The sequence below is a fragment of the Hippocampus bargibanti genome, linkage group LG06 (assembly GCF_051943395.1).
Source record: "Hippocampus bargibanti isolate YZ-2025 linkage group LG06, ASM5194339v1, whole genome shotgun sequence".
Lineage (NCBI taxonomy): Eukaryota > Metazoa > Chordata > Actinopteri > Syngnathiformes > Syngnathidae > Hippocampus > Hippocampus bargibanti.
Window position 1 is genome coordinate 27,909,390 of NC_142739.1, and position 19,927 is coordinate 27,929,316.

General features: G+C 40.4%; 1 protein-coding gene across 6 annotated transcripts in view; it reads right to left on the reverse strand.

Annotated features, from left to right (window-relative positions):
- grik5 (glutamate receptor, ionotropic, kainate 5) overlaps positions 1-19,927 on the reverse strand; it is a 148,281-nt gene that overhangs the window by 16,285 nt on the left and 112,069 nt on the right. For all 6 annotated transcript variants that reach the window (XM_088999663.1, XM_088999666.1, XM_088999661.1 and 3 more), the window contains 4 exons: positions 18,092-18,250; positions 15,867-16,019; positions 13,246-13,350; positions 6,532-6,639 (listed from right to left, as the gene is read on the reverse strand). In XM_088999663.1, the coding sequence (XP_088855789.1) occupies positions 6,532-6,639; positions 13,246-13,350; positions 15,867-16,019; positions 18,092-18,250 (525 nt within the window). The remainder of the gene's footprint in view (positions 1-6,531; positions 6,640-13,245; positions 13,351-15,866; positions 16,020-18,091; positions 18,251-19,927) is intronic.

The following is a 19,927-nucleotide window of genomic DNA, read 5'->3' on the forward strand; positions in this document are numbered from 1 at the left end:
CATAAAGATGTACAACACCCTGACAAAGATGCTATTCATTAGCCTAGCTTGCCGATAATTGGTTAGCTTTAAACATAACAGTCTATGTTTTCTTTTTCAACTAAACACCAGTACTGTAGTGGTGTTGTGTTTAATCACTAAATACATGAAGGTGTACAACACCCTGACAAAGATGCTATTCATTAGCCTAGCTTGTCGATCGATGAAAAGGTTTCTTCAGCTGTCATCTGTACTTCTTTGAAATGTTGCTGACGAAGCCTCTTGGAACAAATCTTTTCATCGATGGACCACTCCTGTACGACTTACACAGATACTAGCTTGTCGATGGTTGGTTAGCTTTAAGCTAAATGGTCTATGTTTTCTATTTCAACTGAACACAAGTAGTGGTGTTGCGTTCAATCGTTAAATGCATGAAGGTGTGCAACACCCTGACAAAGATGCTATTCATTAGCCTAGCTTGCCGATGGTCGGTTAGCTTTAAGATAAATGGTCGAGTTTTTCTATTTCAACTGAACACAAGTAGTGGTGTTGTATTCAATCGTTAGTTCCATGAAGGTTGACAACACCATGACAAAGATGCTATTCATTAGCCTAGCGTGCCGATAGTCGGTTAGCTTTAAGCTAAACGGTCTAAGTTTTCTTTTCTGGTCTTTTTGTGGACTGTGAGGCTAATATGCTAACCATCAATTCACTGTGTTGCCAATTTCTTACATATCCAAATGAATACTACTTGAAATTATTGCATTTGGGAATGCAGCATTTTTGATACAGCTCGCGTTTTCCTCCAGTGACAGAAAAAACAACATTTTATTTTCAAGCTCAAGGGCTAATGAATCTGATGATGTAGTGGCGTGCATTTGCGAGATACGTCTGAAGCTTGTTGGGTCGCGGCAGAACACATTTGCATATCTCTCTCCCATGAGACCATCCCGGTCTGACTCGATTCCAATAGCCAATTAGCCTTTTGTTTTGTTTTGTTTTTAAGGAAAGAAAATGGCAACGTTGATGATATATTCTGGCTGCAGATGCGAGCTGCAACATCGATTACTTTCCATTCCAAAGAGGTGGATGCAGTCAAAAAATATATTTTCCACGGTGAGAGGGCAAGTGCACGTATATTAAACCAAGGACAAAAAGCTAGCCTTGACATTTTGATCAAATGGTTTGGATGTAAGAGGGAGCGCAAGAAAGAGAGAGTGAGAAAGAGAGAGAGAGAGAGAGAGAGAGAGAGAGAGAGAGAGAGAGAGAGAGAGAGAGAGAGAGAGAGAGAGAGAGAGAGAGAGAGAGAGAGAGAGAGAGAGAGAGAGAGAGAGAGAGAGAGAGAGAGAGAGAGAGAGAGAGAGAGAGAGAGAGAGAGAGAGAGAGAGAGAGAGAGAGAGAGAGAGAGAGAGAGAGAGAGAGAGAGAGAGAGAGAGAGAGAGAGAGAGAGAGAGACAGAGTGAGAGAAATAGAGAGAGGGAAAGAGACACAGAGAGAGAGAGACAGAGATAGAAAGAAAGAGAAACAGAGAGATAGAAAGAGAGAGAGGGACAGCGAGAGAGAGAGAGAGAGAGAGAGAGAGAGACAGAGAGAAAGACAGACAGACAGATAGAGGGGGAGAGAGAAAGAGAGAAACAGAGAGAGAGACAGACAGATAGATAGAGGGGAGAGAGAAAGACAGAGAAACAGAGAGAGAGGCAAAGAGAGAGAGCGAGAAAGAGACAGACAGACAGACAGACAGACAGACAGACAGACAGACAGACAGACAGAGAGCCTGAGAGAGAGCCAGAGAGAGACACAGACAGACAGATAGAGGGTGAGAGAGAAAGCAAAACAGCGAGAGGCAGAGAAAGACAGAGCGAAACAGTGAGAAAGAGACAGAGAGACAAAGAGAGACAGAGAGACAGAGACAGACAGATAGAGATAGATAGAGAAAGAGAGACAGAGGCAGAGAGAGAGAGAGAGAGAGAGAGAGAGAGAGAGAGAGAGAGAGAGAGAGAGAGAGAGAGAGAGAGAGAGAGAGACAGACATACAGAGAGCGAAAGACCGAGAGAGAGACAGAGAGAGACAGACAGACAGATAAAGTGAGACAGAGAGAGACAGACAGAGATAGATAGAGAAACAGAAAGAGACAGAGAGAGTGAGAGGGCGAGAGAAAGACAGAGAATGGGAGACAGAGACAGAAAGATAGAGAGAGAGACAGAATGAGACAGAGCGAGACAGACAGAGAGACAGAGAGACAGAGAGCGAGAGAGAGACAGACAGAAGAAAAGAGAGAGATTTTTTGTTGGCAATCTCAACACACAGCCCTTACGTCAGCCTCCAAAGCGAGAGCGAGCGTTACGGCCCTGGAATGTTCCGAATTCACCCGAACGAGCGCTTAGCGGAGACACTCGAGTCTAGCGCGCTCCGTAAAAGGACGGCACACGGCAACACCGCAGTGGCAAACGTCAGCGGAGGTCACTGCAACCCTGTCAACGCGGCGTCTACTCGACGTCTCTCCGCCGTGAGCTTTTCAAAGTGCGCTTTATCGTGATCACAGTGCGTTGGGAGCACATTACTAAACACCAAAGCTTTCCAGGGAGCGTTTGATTCAATGCGACAACCGCGGGACACCTTTTCTTTCGCTCTCTTTCTCTCAATGTCTCATTCTCTCTCTCTGTTTCTCTCTCTCTCTCTCTCTCTCTCTCTCTCTCTCCCCCTCTCTCTCTCTCTCTCTCTCTCTCTCTCTCTCTCTCTCTCTCTCTCTCTCTCTCTCTCTCTCTCTCTCTCTCTCTCTCTCTCATACTGTCTCTTCTCTCTCTCTCCCTCTCTCTGTTCTCTCTCTCTCTCTCTCTCTCTCTCTCTCTCTCTCTCTCTCTCTCTCTCTCTCTCTCTCTCTCTCTCTCTCTCTCTCTCTCTCTCTCTCTCTCGTACTGTCTCTTCTTTCTCTCTGTCTCTCTGTCTCTCACTCTCCTCTGTCTCTCTCTCCCTCCAACTCCCTCTCTCTTTCTCTCTGTCTGTCTGTCTGTCTGTCTCCTTCACTCTCTCTTTCTTTCTTTCGTTCTCTCTCTCTCTCTCTCTCTCTCTCTCTCTTTTCTCTCTCTCTTTCTCTCATACTCTCTCTTTCTTTCTCTCTTTCTATCACTCTCTCTCGCTCTGTCTTTCCTTCATTCTCTCTCTTTCTTTCGTTCTCTCTCTCTCTCATTTTCTCTCTCTCTTTCTTTCTCTCATACTCTTTCTTTCTATCACTCTCTCTCGCTCTGTCTTTCCTTCATTCTCTCTCTTTCTTTCGTTCTCTCTCTCTCTCATTTTCTCTCTCTCTTTCTTTCTCTCATACTCTTTCTTTCTATCACTCTCTCTCGCTCTGTCTTTCTTTCATTCTCTCTATCTCTTTCTTTCGTTCTCTCTCTCTCTCTCATGTTCTCTCTTTCTTTCTCTCATACGCTCTCTCTCTCTCTCTCTGTCTGTCTCCCTCCTTCACTCTCTGTCTCTCTCTCTCCCTCTCTCATTTTCTCTCTCTCTTTCTCTCTCTCACTCCCTTTGTCTCTGTCTCTCGCCCTCGCTCTCTCTCGCCCTCTCTCTCTCCATATCTCTCTCTGTCTCTCTCTCTCCCTCTCCACTCCCCCCGCTCTCCCTTTCTTTCTTTTCTTTTTTGTTTTTTCTTTCTTTCTTTCTTTCTTTCTTTCTTTCTTTCTTTCTTTCTTTCTTTCTTTCTTTTTTAAAGCACATTCAGTGCAATTCGACCAAACGTTTCAGAAGCAAACGAATTGGCTCCCCAGTGGAATGAAATACGTTAGCAAAGAAACATTGACAATAAAGCTAGCAAACACACGCTTGTCCAACGAGAGCGACTCATCTACATGTCGTTTATGAAAGCATAAATGATGTGGTGTGTGTGCGTGTGTGTGTGTGTGTGTGTGTGTGTGTGCGTGTGTGTGTGTGTGTGTGGGTGTGTGAGATTGCGTGTGTGTTGTTGACATTTCATATCCGCTCCACTTGACACTAAGTGAGTGTCTTGCTACGTGGGTGTATTGTTGAGGTGTTGAATGTAGCGTCACTCTTGTATTCCTGGAAGCATTTCACAGTATTTCCAATGATCAAAAGTGGTACAGTAGTTTGATTTCGGATGAAAGTTAACTCATTCACTGCCGTTCCCGAATTTATTCGGGAATTGAAAATATGACGTAGAGCGCCATTCCCGAATTTGTTTTTTTTCATGCTTGGGTGCCGAAAAAGCGCTGGCCATGGCTTCTGACAATGTTTTTCTTTTTCACAAGGGGGCAATATTTATCTTTTTTTGTCCATGTTAGCGCTTTGTTCCAGCCACAGCTGTTGTTAAAGTGCGATATAAACCAATATGAGAATCAGAAAACATTTATTCGTCCCACAATGGGCACATTTGCATATTACAGTAAAGTCTTGTTATATCGATATCGGATATATCGATATTCCCGGTTATATCGATGCTATTTCTATGCACGCACGGAGAAAATTACATGCAAACAGGGTCGGATATATCGACAGTCCCGGTTATATCGATATTTTTTCGGACTCCCTTGAATATCGATATAACGAGACTTTACTGTATGTATTTTGTATGTATTGCATTGTATTTTCGACAGCCGCCCTCATTTCAAGCTCAAATAACTCCAGACTCCATATCATTTAGGAATTAATATTAGTACATTTGCGAGACTGTTTAACTCATTCGCTGCCATTCCCGAATTTATTAGGGAGTCTAAAAGTGTGACGTGGAATGCCATTCCGGAATTTGTTCAGCTTTTGGTTGTTCTTGTGAGGGGTGCCAATAAAGCACTGGCCATGGCCTCTGGCAATGTTTTTTTTTTCCCACAAGGAGGCAACATTTCCCTTTTTGCTATGTTAGCCATTTGTTCTAGCTTCAGCTGTTGTTAAAGTGCTATATAAACCAATATGCGTGTATTGCATTGTATTTTGTACATCTGCCCCCATTTCAAGCTCATATAACTCCAGACCCATATCATTTAGCAATTAACTCTTTTTTTTCTGATGAAACAAGAGAGTCTAAGGCTTGTAATGCTGTATTGAATGTTGATTTAGTCCGAAAACTCAATCTTCTGTGGGTCCTGGAATTCAAGTGACAATGACAAACACCCTGGCACTGCAGTGGACACATTTTTTGCACATCTGGCAGAGAATGAGTTAATACGGGTGTAGGGTGAGGGTGGGTTTTTCAGTCGGTCCAGTCCAGGCATGATTGGAAGATGAAAAACAAGAGCACATATGGGATTGTAAACGGACTGCGAGAAAATTACGACCAGAATGCAATAGATTTATCACGGAAATTATATCTGTCTATAAAACTTCGGGTCTCATCCAGGATAATAAACAACAAATTCAATCTTGCTGTGAACAAAAACCTGTCCGTGAGCAATCCCATTTTAATTCAGCCACACTAGGGAATAATAGCGGGGCGAAATTGAAGCTTTTCGGCCCATAGTTTGAACGTTCGGCTGGGGGAAGATCCAAAGCCACTTTCGGGCTAGTGCCCCTCAATGGTGCGATTTTGAAGTTCTGCCTCTTTATAATAATAATAATACATTTCATTTATAAGCGCCTTTCAAAACTCTCAAGGTTACTTTACAGTCACAGGATAAGTTTTTCTGTGGGTGAGCAGCGACAGCCACGCGCACCAACTCAAATAGAATAGTAAGACAAATAGATAGAAAGCTAGCTAGCAAGCCAATAGATAGCTAATAGCTTTCGTGATAATACTTTCTTTACACTCTAGTCGTAATTTTCTTGCCACCTCAAAACTGCGTCAGAGGTTGTTACGGTAACAATAGCTGTACTTAAAGGACAACCGACATCTCCGGACAAGTTGTGTCCATAATTTTTTTAAGATGGCTTCAAATGACTTTTACTGAGCGTATTTTACAAGGATTCCACCGCATATAGCTATATTTTACGTTTTAAGACTCGCGCTGAATATTCCGGAAGTCTTGTTTTTGAGTTGGTGACGAGTCCGTATGTGACGTCACTGAAGAAACGCCCCTGACCGAAAAAAAGGACACATTGTAGCAGTCATTCCATCACGTCAATGCTTGTTTGGTCTGAAGACCTTGTGTTGCACCAGAAAGAGCCAGAAGAGGGCGTCCAAGCTCCATGTAAGGAATTTAACAGCCTGTGGTAACGGGCTGATTCATTCCTCACAGGAGCTCGGTGGCCATTTTCTGCCTCTTTTTGGGTGAGACATTTCCCCCCAATGTTGCCTCAAAATGGCACGGAATAAATTATTCAGATTCTCCGAATCTGAAGCCATTTTTTGATTCTCCAGCAATGCAAGACGTCTTGGCGTGACGTCACGAACAAGGGGCGGGACTTTCTGAAAACGCCCAATCGCTGCTCAATTTTTTGCAGATTTTGGACACTAAGTTATTTTTATTGGTGTTTTGCATTTGAAAAAATGATGATAAAAATATCATACTGCGTGTTTTTGGGTATTTTAGATGCTATAAAACGTTTTTCTGATGTCAGTTAGGAAACAAAAAAGTGACGTCAGTTGTCCTTTAAAGGAATGTGTGACCTTACCAGAATGGTGGTGACAATGAGGGTCTTGTTGGTGAGCGTTTCCGACACGTTAATATCCAAACTGGTGGAGTTCATCGCCAGGGTGTTGTTGGAGTACCAGATGCCAATCTAACCGTTGGGAGATTTGGGCGAGAGAGAGAGAGAGAGAAAAAAAAATGTCCTTCAGGCTTCATCAACGAAACCGACGCTTCACCCCAGAGAAATATGATTCAATTTTAGACGTTTATAACCACCATATCAATGTGACACCGAGAAATCATTCAAAGTAAATTAAGGCGTGTGGTTTTGACGTTAGCACGCAAGGGGAGCAATATGAGGACAAAGAGATTTAAGATGCGGCGCTGCGAACGTCAAGCCGGCTTCTGTTTGTCGTAACATTAACATATTGGATATAAAAATTGCCGCAGTCGGGCGTAAGCAAGTCACAAATACTTTCCGGGTTTCTGTACTCCAGTCGGAATTCTCTTCGGACGTCTGTGCTTTGCTAGAGTACTGGTACTTATGTTTCAGAACAGTTTTTGATTGAATGGTTTAACTGTGTCCTAATTCCGCAACTATTTTGCGAATATGGCTACTATCCAAACATGAGTAGTGGTGTTGTGTTCAATCATTAAATACATGAAGGTGTACAACAGCCTGACTAAGATGCTATTCATTAGCCTAGCTTGCTGATGGTTGGTTCGCGTTAAGCTAAATGGTTTTTGTCTTCTTTTTCAACTGAAGACAAGTAGTGGTGTTCAATCATTAAATACATGAAGGTGTACAATACATTGACAAAGATGCTATTCATTAGCCTAGCTTTCCGATGGCTGGTTAGCATTAAGCTAATCAGTCTATGTTTTCTTTTTCAACTGAACACAAATAGTGGTGTTGTGTTCAATCATTTAGTACATGAAGGTGTACAGCACCCTGACAAAGATGCTATTCATTAGCCTAGCTTGCCGATGGTTGGTTAAGCTAAATGGTCTGTTTTCCTTCTCAACTGAACACGAGTCGTGGTGTTATGTTCAATCATTAAATACATGAAGGTGTAGAGCACCCTGACAAACATGCTATTAGTTAGCCTAGCTTGCTGATTGTTAGTTAGCTGTAAGCTAAATGTTCTACATTTTCTTTTTCAACTGAACACAAGTAGTGGTGTTGTGTTCAATCGTTAAATACATGACAGTGTACAGCAAAGGTGCGTCTGCAATTTACTAGAGTACCGGTACTTATGTTTCAGAACAGTTTTTGACTTCGAGATTTAGACCAATTCCTTTTAACTTCCGGTTTTGCCAAAACGAGGACATTTGATTGGATGAACAGGTTGACAATTTTTTTTGGGAGGAGCAAGAAACTCCCGCAATTCCATCGGTGGCTTAAAGTGAGAAAATTGTTGGATAAAAATGATTTTTTTGGTATTTTGCTAGCCTCTTTAAAAAAAAACTGAAAACAAAACAAAACAATAGCTTCACATTCACATTTTTTCTGTTGATATTATGTAATCAATGTAATATTTGTTCACTCTCAAGTTAGACTTTTCACTCATCGTTCACCCATGTTTTTGTGCATAAAATGCACACACTCACAGGGTACAACAGGGCTCTCCAAAGCGGCATCATCAAATGAAAACGGCGAAGGGTTGACCCGATCGCACGTTTCGGTTTGTGACCAACGGGTGGCACTGTCGGGCCCTGTTTCGTCTTATCACGTTTTATTCATGGTTTTGTTTGCTACTTTGGACCTTTTTGTTCTGATGACCTTGTTTTCTGTGTCTTTGTGTTGTCATGTTTTTTTTTTGTTCTTTTTACATTTGTTTATGGAGACATTACTAAGAAATATTGTCCCAAGTCAGTTCTCTTTGTCTTTTCTGTAATACCGTACAATAGCTATCTGGCTGGCTAGCTATGTAGCTGGCAAGCTAATAGCTATCTATGGGCTTGCTAGCAAGCTTTCTATCAATTTTTCTTACGATTCTATCCGAGCTACTTCCGGGTTGAGTGAACGCTGGCGAGTGTGGCTGCCGCTGCTCACCCACAGAAAAATATTAGTTATCTATTACAGTAAAGTCTCGTTATATCGATATTCAAGGGAGTCCGAAAAAATATCGATATAACCGGGACTATCGATATATCCGACCCTGTTTGCATGTAATTTTCTCCGTGCGTGCATAGAAATAGTATCGATATAACCGGGACTATCGATATAGCTGATATCGATATAACGAGACTTTACTGTAGTTATCTATTAGCTAGCTAGCTAACTTGACCATGGCGTCGTCTCAGAAAAAAAATGAGTCAAGGTTGCTGCTACCGAGCTATCATCTAGTTGCGATCGATGAGCTGTCCAACTAGCTAGCTAGCTAGCTATCTATTAGTTATCTGCTCGCTAGCTAGCGAACTTGATCTATTTGAGTTATTCCCGGTTGAGTGAACGCTGGCGCATGTGGCTGCCGCTGCTCACCCACAGAAAAACTCATCCTGTGACGAAAAAGTGACCTTGAGAGTTTTGAAAGGTGCTGATAAATTAAATGTATTATTATTATTATTAATATTATTTTGATGACTTTGTTGTTTGAGATTTTGTTCCTGCTGGCTTTATTTAATATGATTTGTAAAATACACCCTTCTACTCCCTCCTGCCTGCATTTTTGGGGTCACGTGATTTGTGAATCTTGACGAATGCGAAACATCATTAGTAGCATTTGTTGACTCTATCGGGCTATTAAACAGAGAACCTTTGCAATGCTAACCACCTTTGTCAGCCGTCATAAACAGTATGCGCGCATTGCTTTAATTGACCCCAATGGGGGCCCTCCTCCAAAAATGCGGCTATGCGGCATCCTTTGATTACAAACAAATCAATTCACATGGCGCAATGTCTTTTTTCACCACTGCCGTCTTTTGACGTATTTCACTTTTATGTGACGCTAAAGTCACTTAAGTACATAAGTGTGCCATTACGTTCAAACCGGCTGCAGCGGTGTGCAACGGCGGTGAATGAAAGCAGTTGTTTTTCAGATGCAACAGCACACCATTGCCTGCATTATTTAAAAAAATAATAAATAAACAAACAAATAGGACAATATATGAATAAATAAGCATATATAAAATAATTTTAAAATTGGCATATATAAAAATAAATACATAAAATGAACAAACACATAAATAAATAAACAAGCATATAAATATAAATAAGCATATCTAGAAACATATAAACGGATAAATAAATACACACATAAACAAAACAAAAAAAAGACTAAATAACCAAATAAATAGACAATAGATACATATATACATATATACATATATATATATATATATATATATATATATATATATATATATATATATATATATATATATATATATATAGATATATATATATATATAGAGAGAGAGAGAGAGAGAGTGTATAGCGCAGGTGTCAAAGTCAAGGCCCGGGGGCCAAATCCGGCCCGCCACATCATTTTTTTCGGCCCGCGAAAGCAAATCAAACTTGTTAAATTCCATGATGATTGCTAAAATCTGAGCCAAAATGTCATATTTTTGGATGTCAACCACAATAAAAGTCATTATTCTTGACTTCAGATTTGAAAATGAGTTATTCATTAATTTGCTGTGTGCTCTATATGTAATATTTGAAGGGATTTAAACATTCTAATGGGTTCCCCAAATTTATAACGGCCCTCGAGAGGAAACCATAACTACAATGTGGCCCGCGGCAAAAATGACTTTGACACCCCTGGTGTATAGGATATCTAGAAACAAACAAATACAGACAAAATACATTTATCCATCAACAAACAAAAAACACAAGACAAATGAACGAATAAATAAATACAATACATATAACAAATAAAATACACAAAATAAATAAAACACATAAAAAAAAAAAGATAACCCTAGTTTTTTCCGTTCCTTTCATCCCCACTCTGACATTTCATCCTGCCGCCGAGCCTGAACGTTAATTGTGACAAGTGAGACGCCAAATTAAAGAACAGCGCCGTTTTATCAACTGGCATTTGGCGCTAAACGCGGGGGCGCCGCGTAAATGAGCGGCCCCATCGAGCGGCAGAGAAAAGTAGCCTCATCCGTTCAATGAAGCGCGGCGCCCATATATGTGTGTGTGTGTGTGTGTGTGTGTGTGTGTGTGTACTCGGGCTTCATTTAATCCCGCCTATGAAAGGACACGGCTGGTCAGTTTGGTGGCACGCTGGCTTGACAAATATATTTTGGGGCTCCGGGCCAGTAGATCAAATACAAAAAAGAAAAATAAACAAAAACCACAAGCCTCTTTTGTTGAAGGTCATGGGGATTATCGCTTTAAAACACACACACACACACACACACACACACACACACACACACACACACACACACACACACGCACACGCACACGCACACACACACACACACACACACACACAAACATTCACATTCGTCGAGGAGTGGATGATAATGATTATTCTGATTTATTAGCCAACCCTGAATGCGGCTGCAGTTCATCCTCAGCTCCCTAAAGTCGTTAGTGAAATGAAGAAACTGCAGGGAATCGTTACAAAAGTGTTGGATGATAAAGAAGAAAAAAAAATGCCCTTGATGTAATAAAATTGCCTTAGCGTCCAGAAAGAAGTGAGACTTTCAAAGGCAGACTTAAAATCGCTTTCGTTCGATACCGAAATTATTCTTAGGCCAAATAATGGCAAATTTCATCGGCACCATCATCTTAGTGAACATTCATGTTTAATAGGCATGCGGGACTGCCTTTGGAATTTTTGGAAAACTGAGCCCGTAAGCAGTGTCTGAAACTCATGACAAAAAGTTAGCGGACACCAGGGCAGACAACTGAAAAGTTGCCTGCCTGGCCATAAAGTTGCCTGCCCCATTTTTCACAACTTGAAACACAATAAGATGACTAATCGCAAAAAAATAAAAAAAACATTGTTGCGAAGTACAGTGAGACCTCAACTTACAAACACCTCAACTTACAAACTTTTTGTCTTACAAACGTCAAATTTATGAAAATTAAACCTTATAATAAGCACTATTTTCATCATACACACCCACCACGCACGGCTGGCGGAGTGATCTTCGGCGGAAGCACACGACCGAACAGCACCAGAGGTTAAGTTACCAACAGTCCTTAAGGAACGTGACTCTCCTTCCATAAGCCATCAACGACCATCAAAAAGGTCAATAAAACTTTATTTTACAGCACAGTTTATTTCTTTAATTACATTCGTCATGTAATGCGCCTCTCTTTCCAAACAGCGATTCCCTTTGACCTTCGACCTCCAACGCCATTCCATCAAGCCATCAATGACCATCACAAATGTAAATAAAGTGACTTTATGATACAATCCAGTGCATTTCTTTCATTACAATACAATAGCACATTTATTATACATAAAATAAGGTATGTTGTGTGTAGTTTTAAGGCTTATTTAGTTGAAAAGTATATTTTATGGAAACCCGGGAACGGATTATTCCCATTTTAATGGTTTCCTATGGGAATTTTTTTTTGGAGATACACACTTTTCGCCTTACACACTCTGTCTGGGAACCAATTAAGTTTGTAAGTTGAGGTCTCACTGTATAAAGGATTTTTTTTAAATTAAGGAAGTACCTACCACAAATGCTCCCTTGCTTAATTTATGGTAAATATCCCTTGCTGAAGATTTTGCTCCAGTTGTCGTTTGTCGTCATGTTGCAAAATGCAATGTTTGCTTTGCGTTGTCTGCCACGTGGACTCCGCTTTCTAAGCGGCTTTCAAAACTCTCAAGTACACTTTACAGTCATGGTATAGTCCGAAGCACAAAACAGGCTTCTGAAATGGCTGCCGTGCCAAGTATGCAAATTGCCAAACGAACGTTCGTTTTGCATACTCGGCATGGTAGCCATGTTCCGAAGCCAGTTTTGTGCGTCGGACTATACTGTGACTTGTAGCTTTTGCTTTATTGAAGAAAACAAACATTTGATTTGAAAAAAAAAAAATTATTTACGATTTATTTATTTATCTATTTATTTCTCGAAGAAGTTGTCGGCTACCCACAATGCAATGTTTGCGTTGCCTGCTAAAAGCCACGTGCATCCTCTTTCTAAGCGTCTTTCAAAACTTTCAAGTACACGTTACAGTCACGGTATAGTCTGAAGCACGAAACAGGCTTCTGATTGGCTGCCGTGCCGAGTATGCAAATTGCCAAACGAACCTTTTAAAATTTTCAAGTACACTTCACAGTCACGGTATAGTCCGAAGCACGAAACAGGCTTCTGATTGGCTGCCGTGCCGAGTATGCAAATTGACAAACGAACCGTTCAAAACTTTCAAGTACACCTTACAGTCATTGTATAGTCCGAAGCACGAAACAGGCTTCTGATTGGCTGCCGTGCCGAGTATGCAAATTGCCAAACGAACCTTTCAAAATTTTCAAGTACACTTCACAATCACGGTATAGTCCAAAGCACGAAACAGGCTTCTGATTGGCTGCCATGCCGAGTATACAAATTGCCAAACGAAGGTTCGTTTGGCAATTTCGTAACTCGAATGTTCGTAAGTAGGGGAGCGTCTGTATTTCAGGTTGTCGACCCCAATACTCCCGTTGCATTTTGGAAAGTACACAGGTGACTTGCAAATACCAGCCAAAGAGCCGGCGGCGCATGGTGGCCTGATGGTGACATGACCCTCTTCCCCACAAAAAAAAAACAAAAAACAAAAAAACAGTTAACTGCTGACCTCCTTGTGGCCTCCTCTGTGTTTCTCCAGGATCCACAGGGTATAGTTGGTCCTCTGACCTTTACTGTTGAACTCCACGTGCCCCGTCAGGCCGTCGTACTCCACCTGGCAGAAACAACATAATGAGGAAAGGAAACTAAAACGAAGAAAATGTCATTTATTTCACTTGTGGTGAAAACACTGCATTTTTTTTAAAGTTTGTGTCGTGTAGTCATCTTATGTTCTTTTAATTTCAAGATGGCCCATCAAGACCTGCTGCCTTGAAAGCAGCTCCTTGATTTTGTTTTTCGACTTCTTCCTTTCCTTTCCGCTTCCTTTCATCACTTTGCTGCTGTGAAATGTAAATTTCTCCATAAAGGCGAATCCAATCCAATCGCTTCATTTTTCACTTGAATTGTTTACAAATTCTACCCGACTTTTCAAAGCAATTCTTATTTGAACACGCAGCAGTGTTTTCGTGTTTATTATGTTTGTTAAAGTCATTATAAGTGCTTTGCTTTTTATCTATGCTGTATGTCATGCATATTAGCATATTTGACAATAAAGCCAACTTTGACCTCTGCAATAACTTGCTGTGTCCGCGAGATCGCTCAAATTGTACTGTTTGTACTACACTGAAAAATTGAAATTTCGCTCCTATATGGTTTTACTTCATACGCAAACTTCTCAGATGACTACAAACGCAGACATCACCGTGACGTTCAGGATTTCAATTCACTCAGGTAAACAAGACAATGTGTTTGTCATGGCGGCTTAACACAATCATCAATATTTGCCTGCAGTCCATCAATAGCTTATCAAGGGAAGAATTATCACCATCATCATTATCATCATTATCGACGCTCAATATTTTAACCCCGTCCTGTGAGAATGAAAAACGTCAAGAGCGAACATGAAACGAAAGGATTCGGTACATGGATCGGCACTTTCGATTCGATGATGACAAACAAGGTACAAGAAAACTCTAGCAAATGAACTTCAAAGTCGGATGAGGAATCTGGAAGGATGGAGCTCACCGTGATGTTGACTAACATGGACAGATGTCTGGCCGGTGGAGGGGGCGGAGGAGTGAGGGGGGGGGGGGGGCGACGGGCAATGAGTGATGGCGCTCCAACACCTCGTCGTCTTCATAAATGAGGCCACATGCAAGATGAGATGAGGATGATAATGAAGCCGCCATTCATTCTCATTAATCAGCCAGCAAGTGCTCACAAATCATCATAATCATGACAGCATGGCAACAAGTGCTCTATATGATTTAATCTGAGAAAAAGAAGAAAAAAAATAGGTGGAGTGCTAACTCTACTTACGGACGTCTCTTCATACAAAATGTTCAAGTTATGAAACGCCTCCGGAGGAAAATATTGCTTCTGCTTATGAAATAAAATTCAAGACATGAAATCGATGAAAAGGTTGGACAGCTTCGAAGCTAGCGAAAATAGCAAAAAATAAAATAATATAAGCCTACCTCTATATTTCGTCAGTTAAGAATTTCACATGCTTTTCATAGAATCGTTGAATGAGTTAGAGAGTAGGCCTGTTACATTAATGTAATTTTATATGTACAGTGAGACCTCAACTTACGAACTTAATTGGTTCCCAGACAGAGTGTGTAAGGCGAAAAGTATGTATCTCAAAAAAAAAATTCCCATAGGAAACCATTAAAATGGGAATAATCCGTTCCCGGGTTTCCATAAAATATACTTTTCAACAAAATAAGCCTTAAAACTACACACAACATACCTTATTCTATGTATAATAAATGTGCTATTGTATTGTAATGAAAGAAATACACTGCATTGTATCATAAAGTCACTTTATTTACATTTGTGATGGTCATTTATAGCTTGATGGAATGGCGTTGGAGGTCGAAGGTCAAAGGGAATTGCTGTTTGGAAAGAGAGGCGCATTACATGAGGACTGTAATTAAAGAAATAAACTGTGCTGTAAAATAAAGTTTTATTTACCTTTTTGATGGTCGTTGATGACTTATGGAAGGAGAGGCACCTTCCATAAGGACTGTTGGTAACTTAACCTCTGGTGCTGTTCGGTCGTGTGCTTCCGCCGAAGATCACTCCGCCAGCCGTGGTGGGTGTGTATTATGAAAATAGTGCTTATTATAAGGTTTAATTTTCAGAAATTTGACGTTTGTAAGACGAAAAGTTTGTAAGATAAGGTGTTTGTAAGTTGAGGTCTCACTGTATAACTGGATGCTGTACAACATTCGTAGTCTTTTTCTGTTTGTATGCAGTTTTACAAGAAAAACTTCCATAAAAATACTAAACGGTGGATTCTCATCTTCGTGTTTTTTATTGGAAGATTGTTAAGCTCGCTGTCTACACACCAACTATTGGTCAGGCAGAAGAGATAGAGTGAAACGGGTTCTGAGTTCATGCTTTCAAACCGTCGGATCGGGTACAAGTTGTTGGCGTAGTCCTGTCTGCGTTTTACTCCACGCTCAAAGACTTTTAAAGTTCGACGGCGTGCGGTGCATTGATTTTATTCCCTTCGAATCTGGCAAAATCCCCCCCCCCCCAAGCGGAGGGTCTTTGGCGCGATCCACATGAAACAACGCAACTCCCACGAGTGTTTATTCGCCGTGTTTGTACGTGCGTGCCTACCATGCGCAGGTAGTTCATCAGACTGGTCCCGTGTTGCCAGATCTGAGGCGAGGTACAGCTGAGCGGTTTCACGCCGATTTCCTGGCTGCGGTTCAGCTCCTTCACCGCCCCCACCACCACGTGCACCGCATCAAACATCAGCGCTGAGGACAGCTGCGGGAGCAAGAGTGAGTGCGCGGGGGCGCGTAATTGGTTGGAGAGCAGGGAAGAAAAGTCACATGATCGGGGGATGGGGGGAGGGGGGAGGAGAAAATGGATGTGAAGGGGTAGGGAGGATGGGGGAGTATAGATGGACAGATCAATATTTTTTTCACATACAAGTACAATACATCACGTCGCATCTTCACATCATATTGAAGCGCCAAAGTCGACAGTGGCGGTTCGTGAGCTTTGGTTGGACGTTTTTCTCAGGTGTGTGCGTAGGGGTGGGGGGTGCGCCAGATGTCAGAATATTAAAGATAGTGCCTAGGGGTGGCAAAAGTTTACATAGGCGTATTTAGTGTTGAAAAGAGATTCCACATTTTTTATGTGTTTGTAAATGTAGATCAGGGGTGTCAAAGTCATTTTTTGCCGCGGGCCATATTGTAGTTATGGTTTCCTCTCGAGGGCCGTTGTGAATTTGGGGAAGCCATTAGAATGTTTAAATCCCTTCAAATATTACATATAGAGCACACAGCAAATTAATGAATAACTCGTTTTCAAATCTGAAGTCAAGAATAATGACTTTTATTGGGGTTGACATCCAAAAATATGACATTTTTGCTCAGATTTTAGCAATCATCATGGAATTTAACAAGTTTGATTTGCTTTCGCGGGCCGAAAAAAAATGATGTGGCGGGCCGGATTTGGCCCGCAGGCCTTGACTTTGACACCTGTGATGTAGATGTAAAGTTTTTCAGTGGATGTCACTTCTCACGCTGCCTCAAGATTGGGGATCTTGATGGTTTTTTTAATTATGATTTTTAAAAACTATAAAAGTGAAAATCGGTAGTGAACTGAAGATATATTTGAGTGTGGCTGTTTTTTGAGAGAAAAAATATTGTGGTTGGTGTTATAACGGCAATATAAGGTACGATCGCTATTCATATGATTATTGAAAGTATTTGCATTTTTTGTTTTCTTTTTGCTAAATTGTAAGCATGTTACCTCGTTGCAGTAAACAGTTGGATTCCGATCGAGGAATATAAACATTCATGGTGGTGAATGAGTGAAACAAGACGCCTCTTCATGGCTATGAATTGCATATTTTATTCATTCATTTAGTCATTATCCATTCATTTATTCATTTGTTTATCTATTTATTCATGTATTTATTCATTTATTGGTTTATTCAATCATTTATTCATTCATTCATTCATTTGTTCATTTATTTATTCATTCATTCATTTATGTATTTTGTCATTTACTTTTTCATGTATTTGTTTGTGTATTTATTTAGTTAGTTGTTCGTTCGTCATGTATATGTATTTATTTATTTTTCTTCTTTCTTTCTTTCTTTCTCTTTCTTATTTATTTATTATATATCTATTATTTGTGTATTATTAATTTATTAAAAATACATTAATTTATTATTTTTGTAGTATTTATGTATTATTCATGCATTATTTAATTATTATTTATTTACTATTTATCTACTATTTAGTTACTATTTATTTACTATTTATTTTCTATTTATTTATTATTTACTATTTATTTACTATTTACTTACTATTTATTTATTATTTATTATTTAGTATTTATTATTTAGTATTTATTATTTAATATTTATTTATTATTTAGGACGTATTTATTATTTAGTATGTATTTATTATTTAATATTTATTCATTATTTAGGATGTTTTTATTATTTAGTATTTATTTGTTATTTATTATTTATTTTTTAAAAGTTATTTTATTTATTTCTTTTTTAATTGTATTTATTTATTTATTTATTTATTTATTTATTTATTTATAGCTGGTGAGAGAGAAGAGGATGCACAAAACTGTGTTAGAGGGAGGACATTGATTTGCTGTGGCGACCCCTGAAGAAAAAGAAGATTTTTAGATTTACTGTATTTATGTATGTGTTTATTTAGATTTATGTATTTATGTATTTTGACTGCAAATTATTGTTCGTGTAATGTTGCGAGTGTTTATCTTGAAAATCTATGTATCAACTCAAGAGCTAGCGCGGTGACTAGCGAACACCAGCAATTGAGCGTAAGGCCATTTGACGCTTCACTCACCGCCGGACCGGGGTAGGAAAGATGGCAGCCCTCGTTCCACGACAGATTGAGGCTGCGGATGAACTCCAGGTAGAAAGGATGGGTGGTGTTAAACATGGAGAAGCCCACGACGTTGGATTGCTCGTTCACGATGTCATCCAGTCTCATGAGTGGGAAGTCCTACGAGAAGCCAACGAGTGAGTTTCAAGTGACGCCGCTGACAGCGCGAGTTGAGGAGTAAAACAGTTCAGAGTCAAGTGTGACGAGAACGCCGGCGAGTGACAGCGTCTTATCTTCGAAGAGGCTTGACGACAAGGAGAAGAGAAGAGTGGCAACTGAGTGAGACGACAACTTCAGTTGCTATCTCTTACTGTCATTATAATCATCGGCAATCTCTCGCTGTGTTATTTGTGCGACCTTAACGGCAGAACTCCATTCACTGATAGTTGAGCCAGTGCTAGGGGTCACCGGTCTTGCCTGTTTTTATTAAGATGTCTCCTTCACCTACACGCCTAAAATGGTCGGGATCATTTTTAAAAGCTAGCTGATGAGTTGATCATTTAAATTGGGTGTCTGAGAATAAGGAAACATTTAAACCAGGGTGGATAGAGGCCCTCGAGGACCAAGAGTTTGAAACTTGTGGTTTAGCGGTGATGAATTAGCATTAACCGCTATGCTAAGGGTGATTGGAGTCATTCCTGACTCAACTCAGGACTTTTAAACAACCACTGCTGTATACAAAGCACTGTACATGGAACAAATATCGTATACAAAACATTTAAATCAGGGTGGATAAAGACCTTCGAGGACCAAGAGTTTGAGACTTGTGTTTTAGCGCTGATGAATAGTGTTAGCCGCTATGCTAAGGGCGATTGAAGTCATTCCTGACTCAATTCAGGACTTCTAAATAGCCACGGCTGTACATGGAGCAGATATCACATATAAAACACTTAAATCAGGGTGGACCGAGGCCCTCGAGGACCAAGAGTTTGAAACTTGTGGTTTAGCGGTGATGAATTAGCGTTAACCGCTATGCTAAGGGTGATTGGAGTCATTCCTGACTCAACCACTGCTGTATACAAAGCACTGTACATGGAGCAAATATCGGATATAAAACATTTAAATCAGGGTGGATAAAGACCTTCGAGGACCAAGAGTTTGAGACTTGTGGTTTAGCGCTGATGAATAGTGTTAGCCGCTATGCTAAGGGCGATTGAAGTCATTCCTGACTCAATTCAGGACTTCTAAATAGCCACGGCTGTACATGGAGCAGATATCACATATAAAACACTTAAATCAGGGTGGACCGAGGACTTTGAGGACCAAGAGTTTGAGTCTTGTGGTTTAGCGGTGATGAATTAGCGTTAGCCGCTATGCTAAGGGCGTTTGAAGTCATGCCTGACTCAACTCAGGACTTTTAAATAACCACCGCTGGACACAATGTGCTGTACGTGGAGAAAATATCACATATGAAACATTTAAACCAGGGTGTACCGAGGCCCTCGAGGACCAAGAGTTTGGGACTTGAAGTTTAGCATCGATGAATCGGCGTTAGCCGTTATGCTAATGGCGATTGGAGTAATTCCTGACACAACTCGGGACTTTTAAATAACCACTGCTTTACACAACGCATTATACGTGGAGCAAATATCATATATGAAACATTAAAATCAGGGTGGCTAGAGGCCCTGGAGGACCAAGAGTTTGAGATTTGTGGTAAGGAATTAGCATTAGCCGCTATGCTAATGGTGATTGGAGTCATTCCTGACTCAAAATATCATCACAATTCTGATCGATTTGCTTTAAAAAAATACATTTTTGGGGTTGTAGACTTTAAGGTAATAAAATTACTGTTGC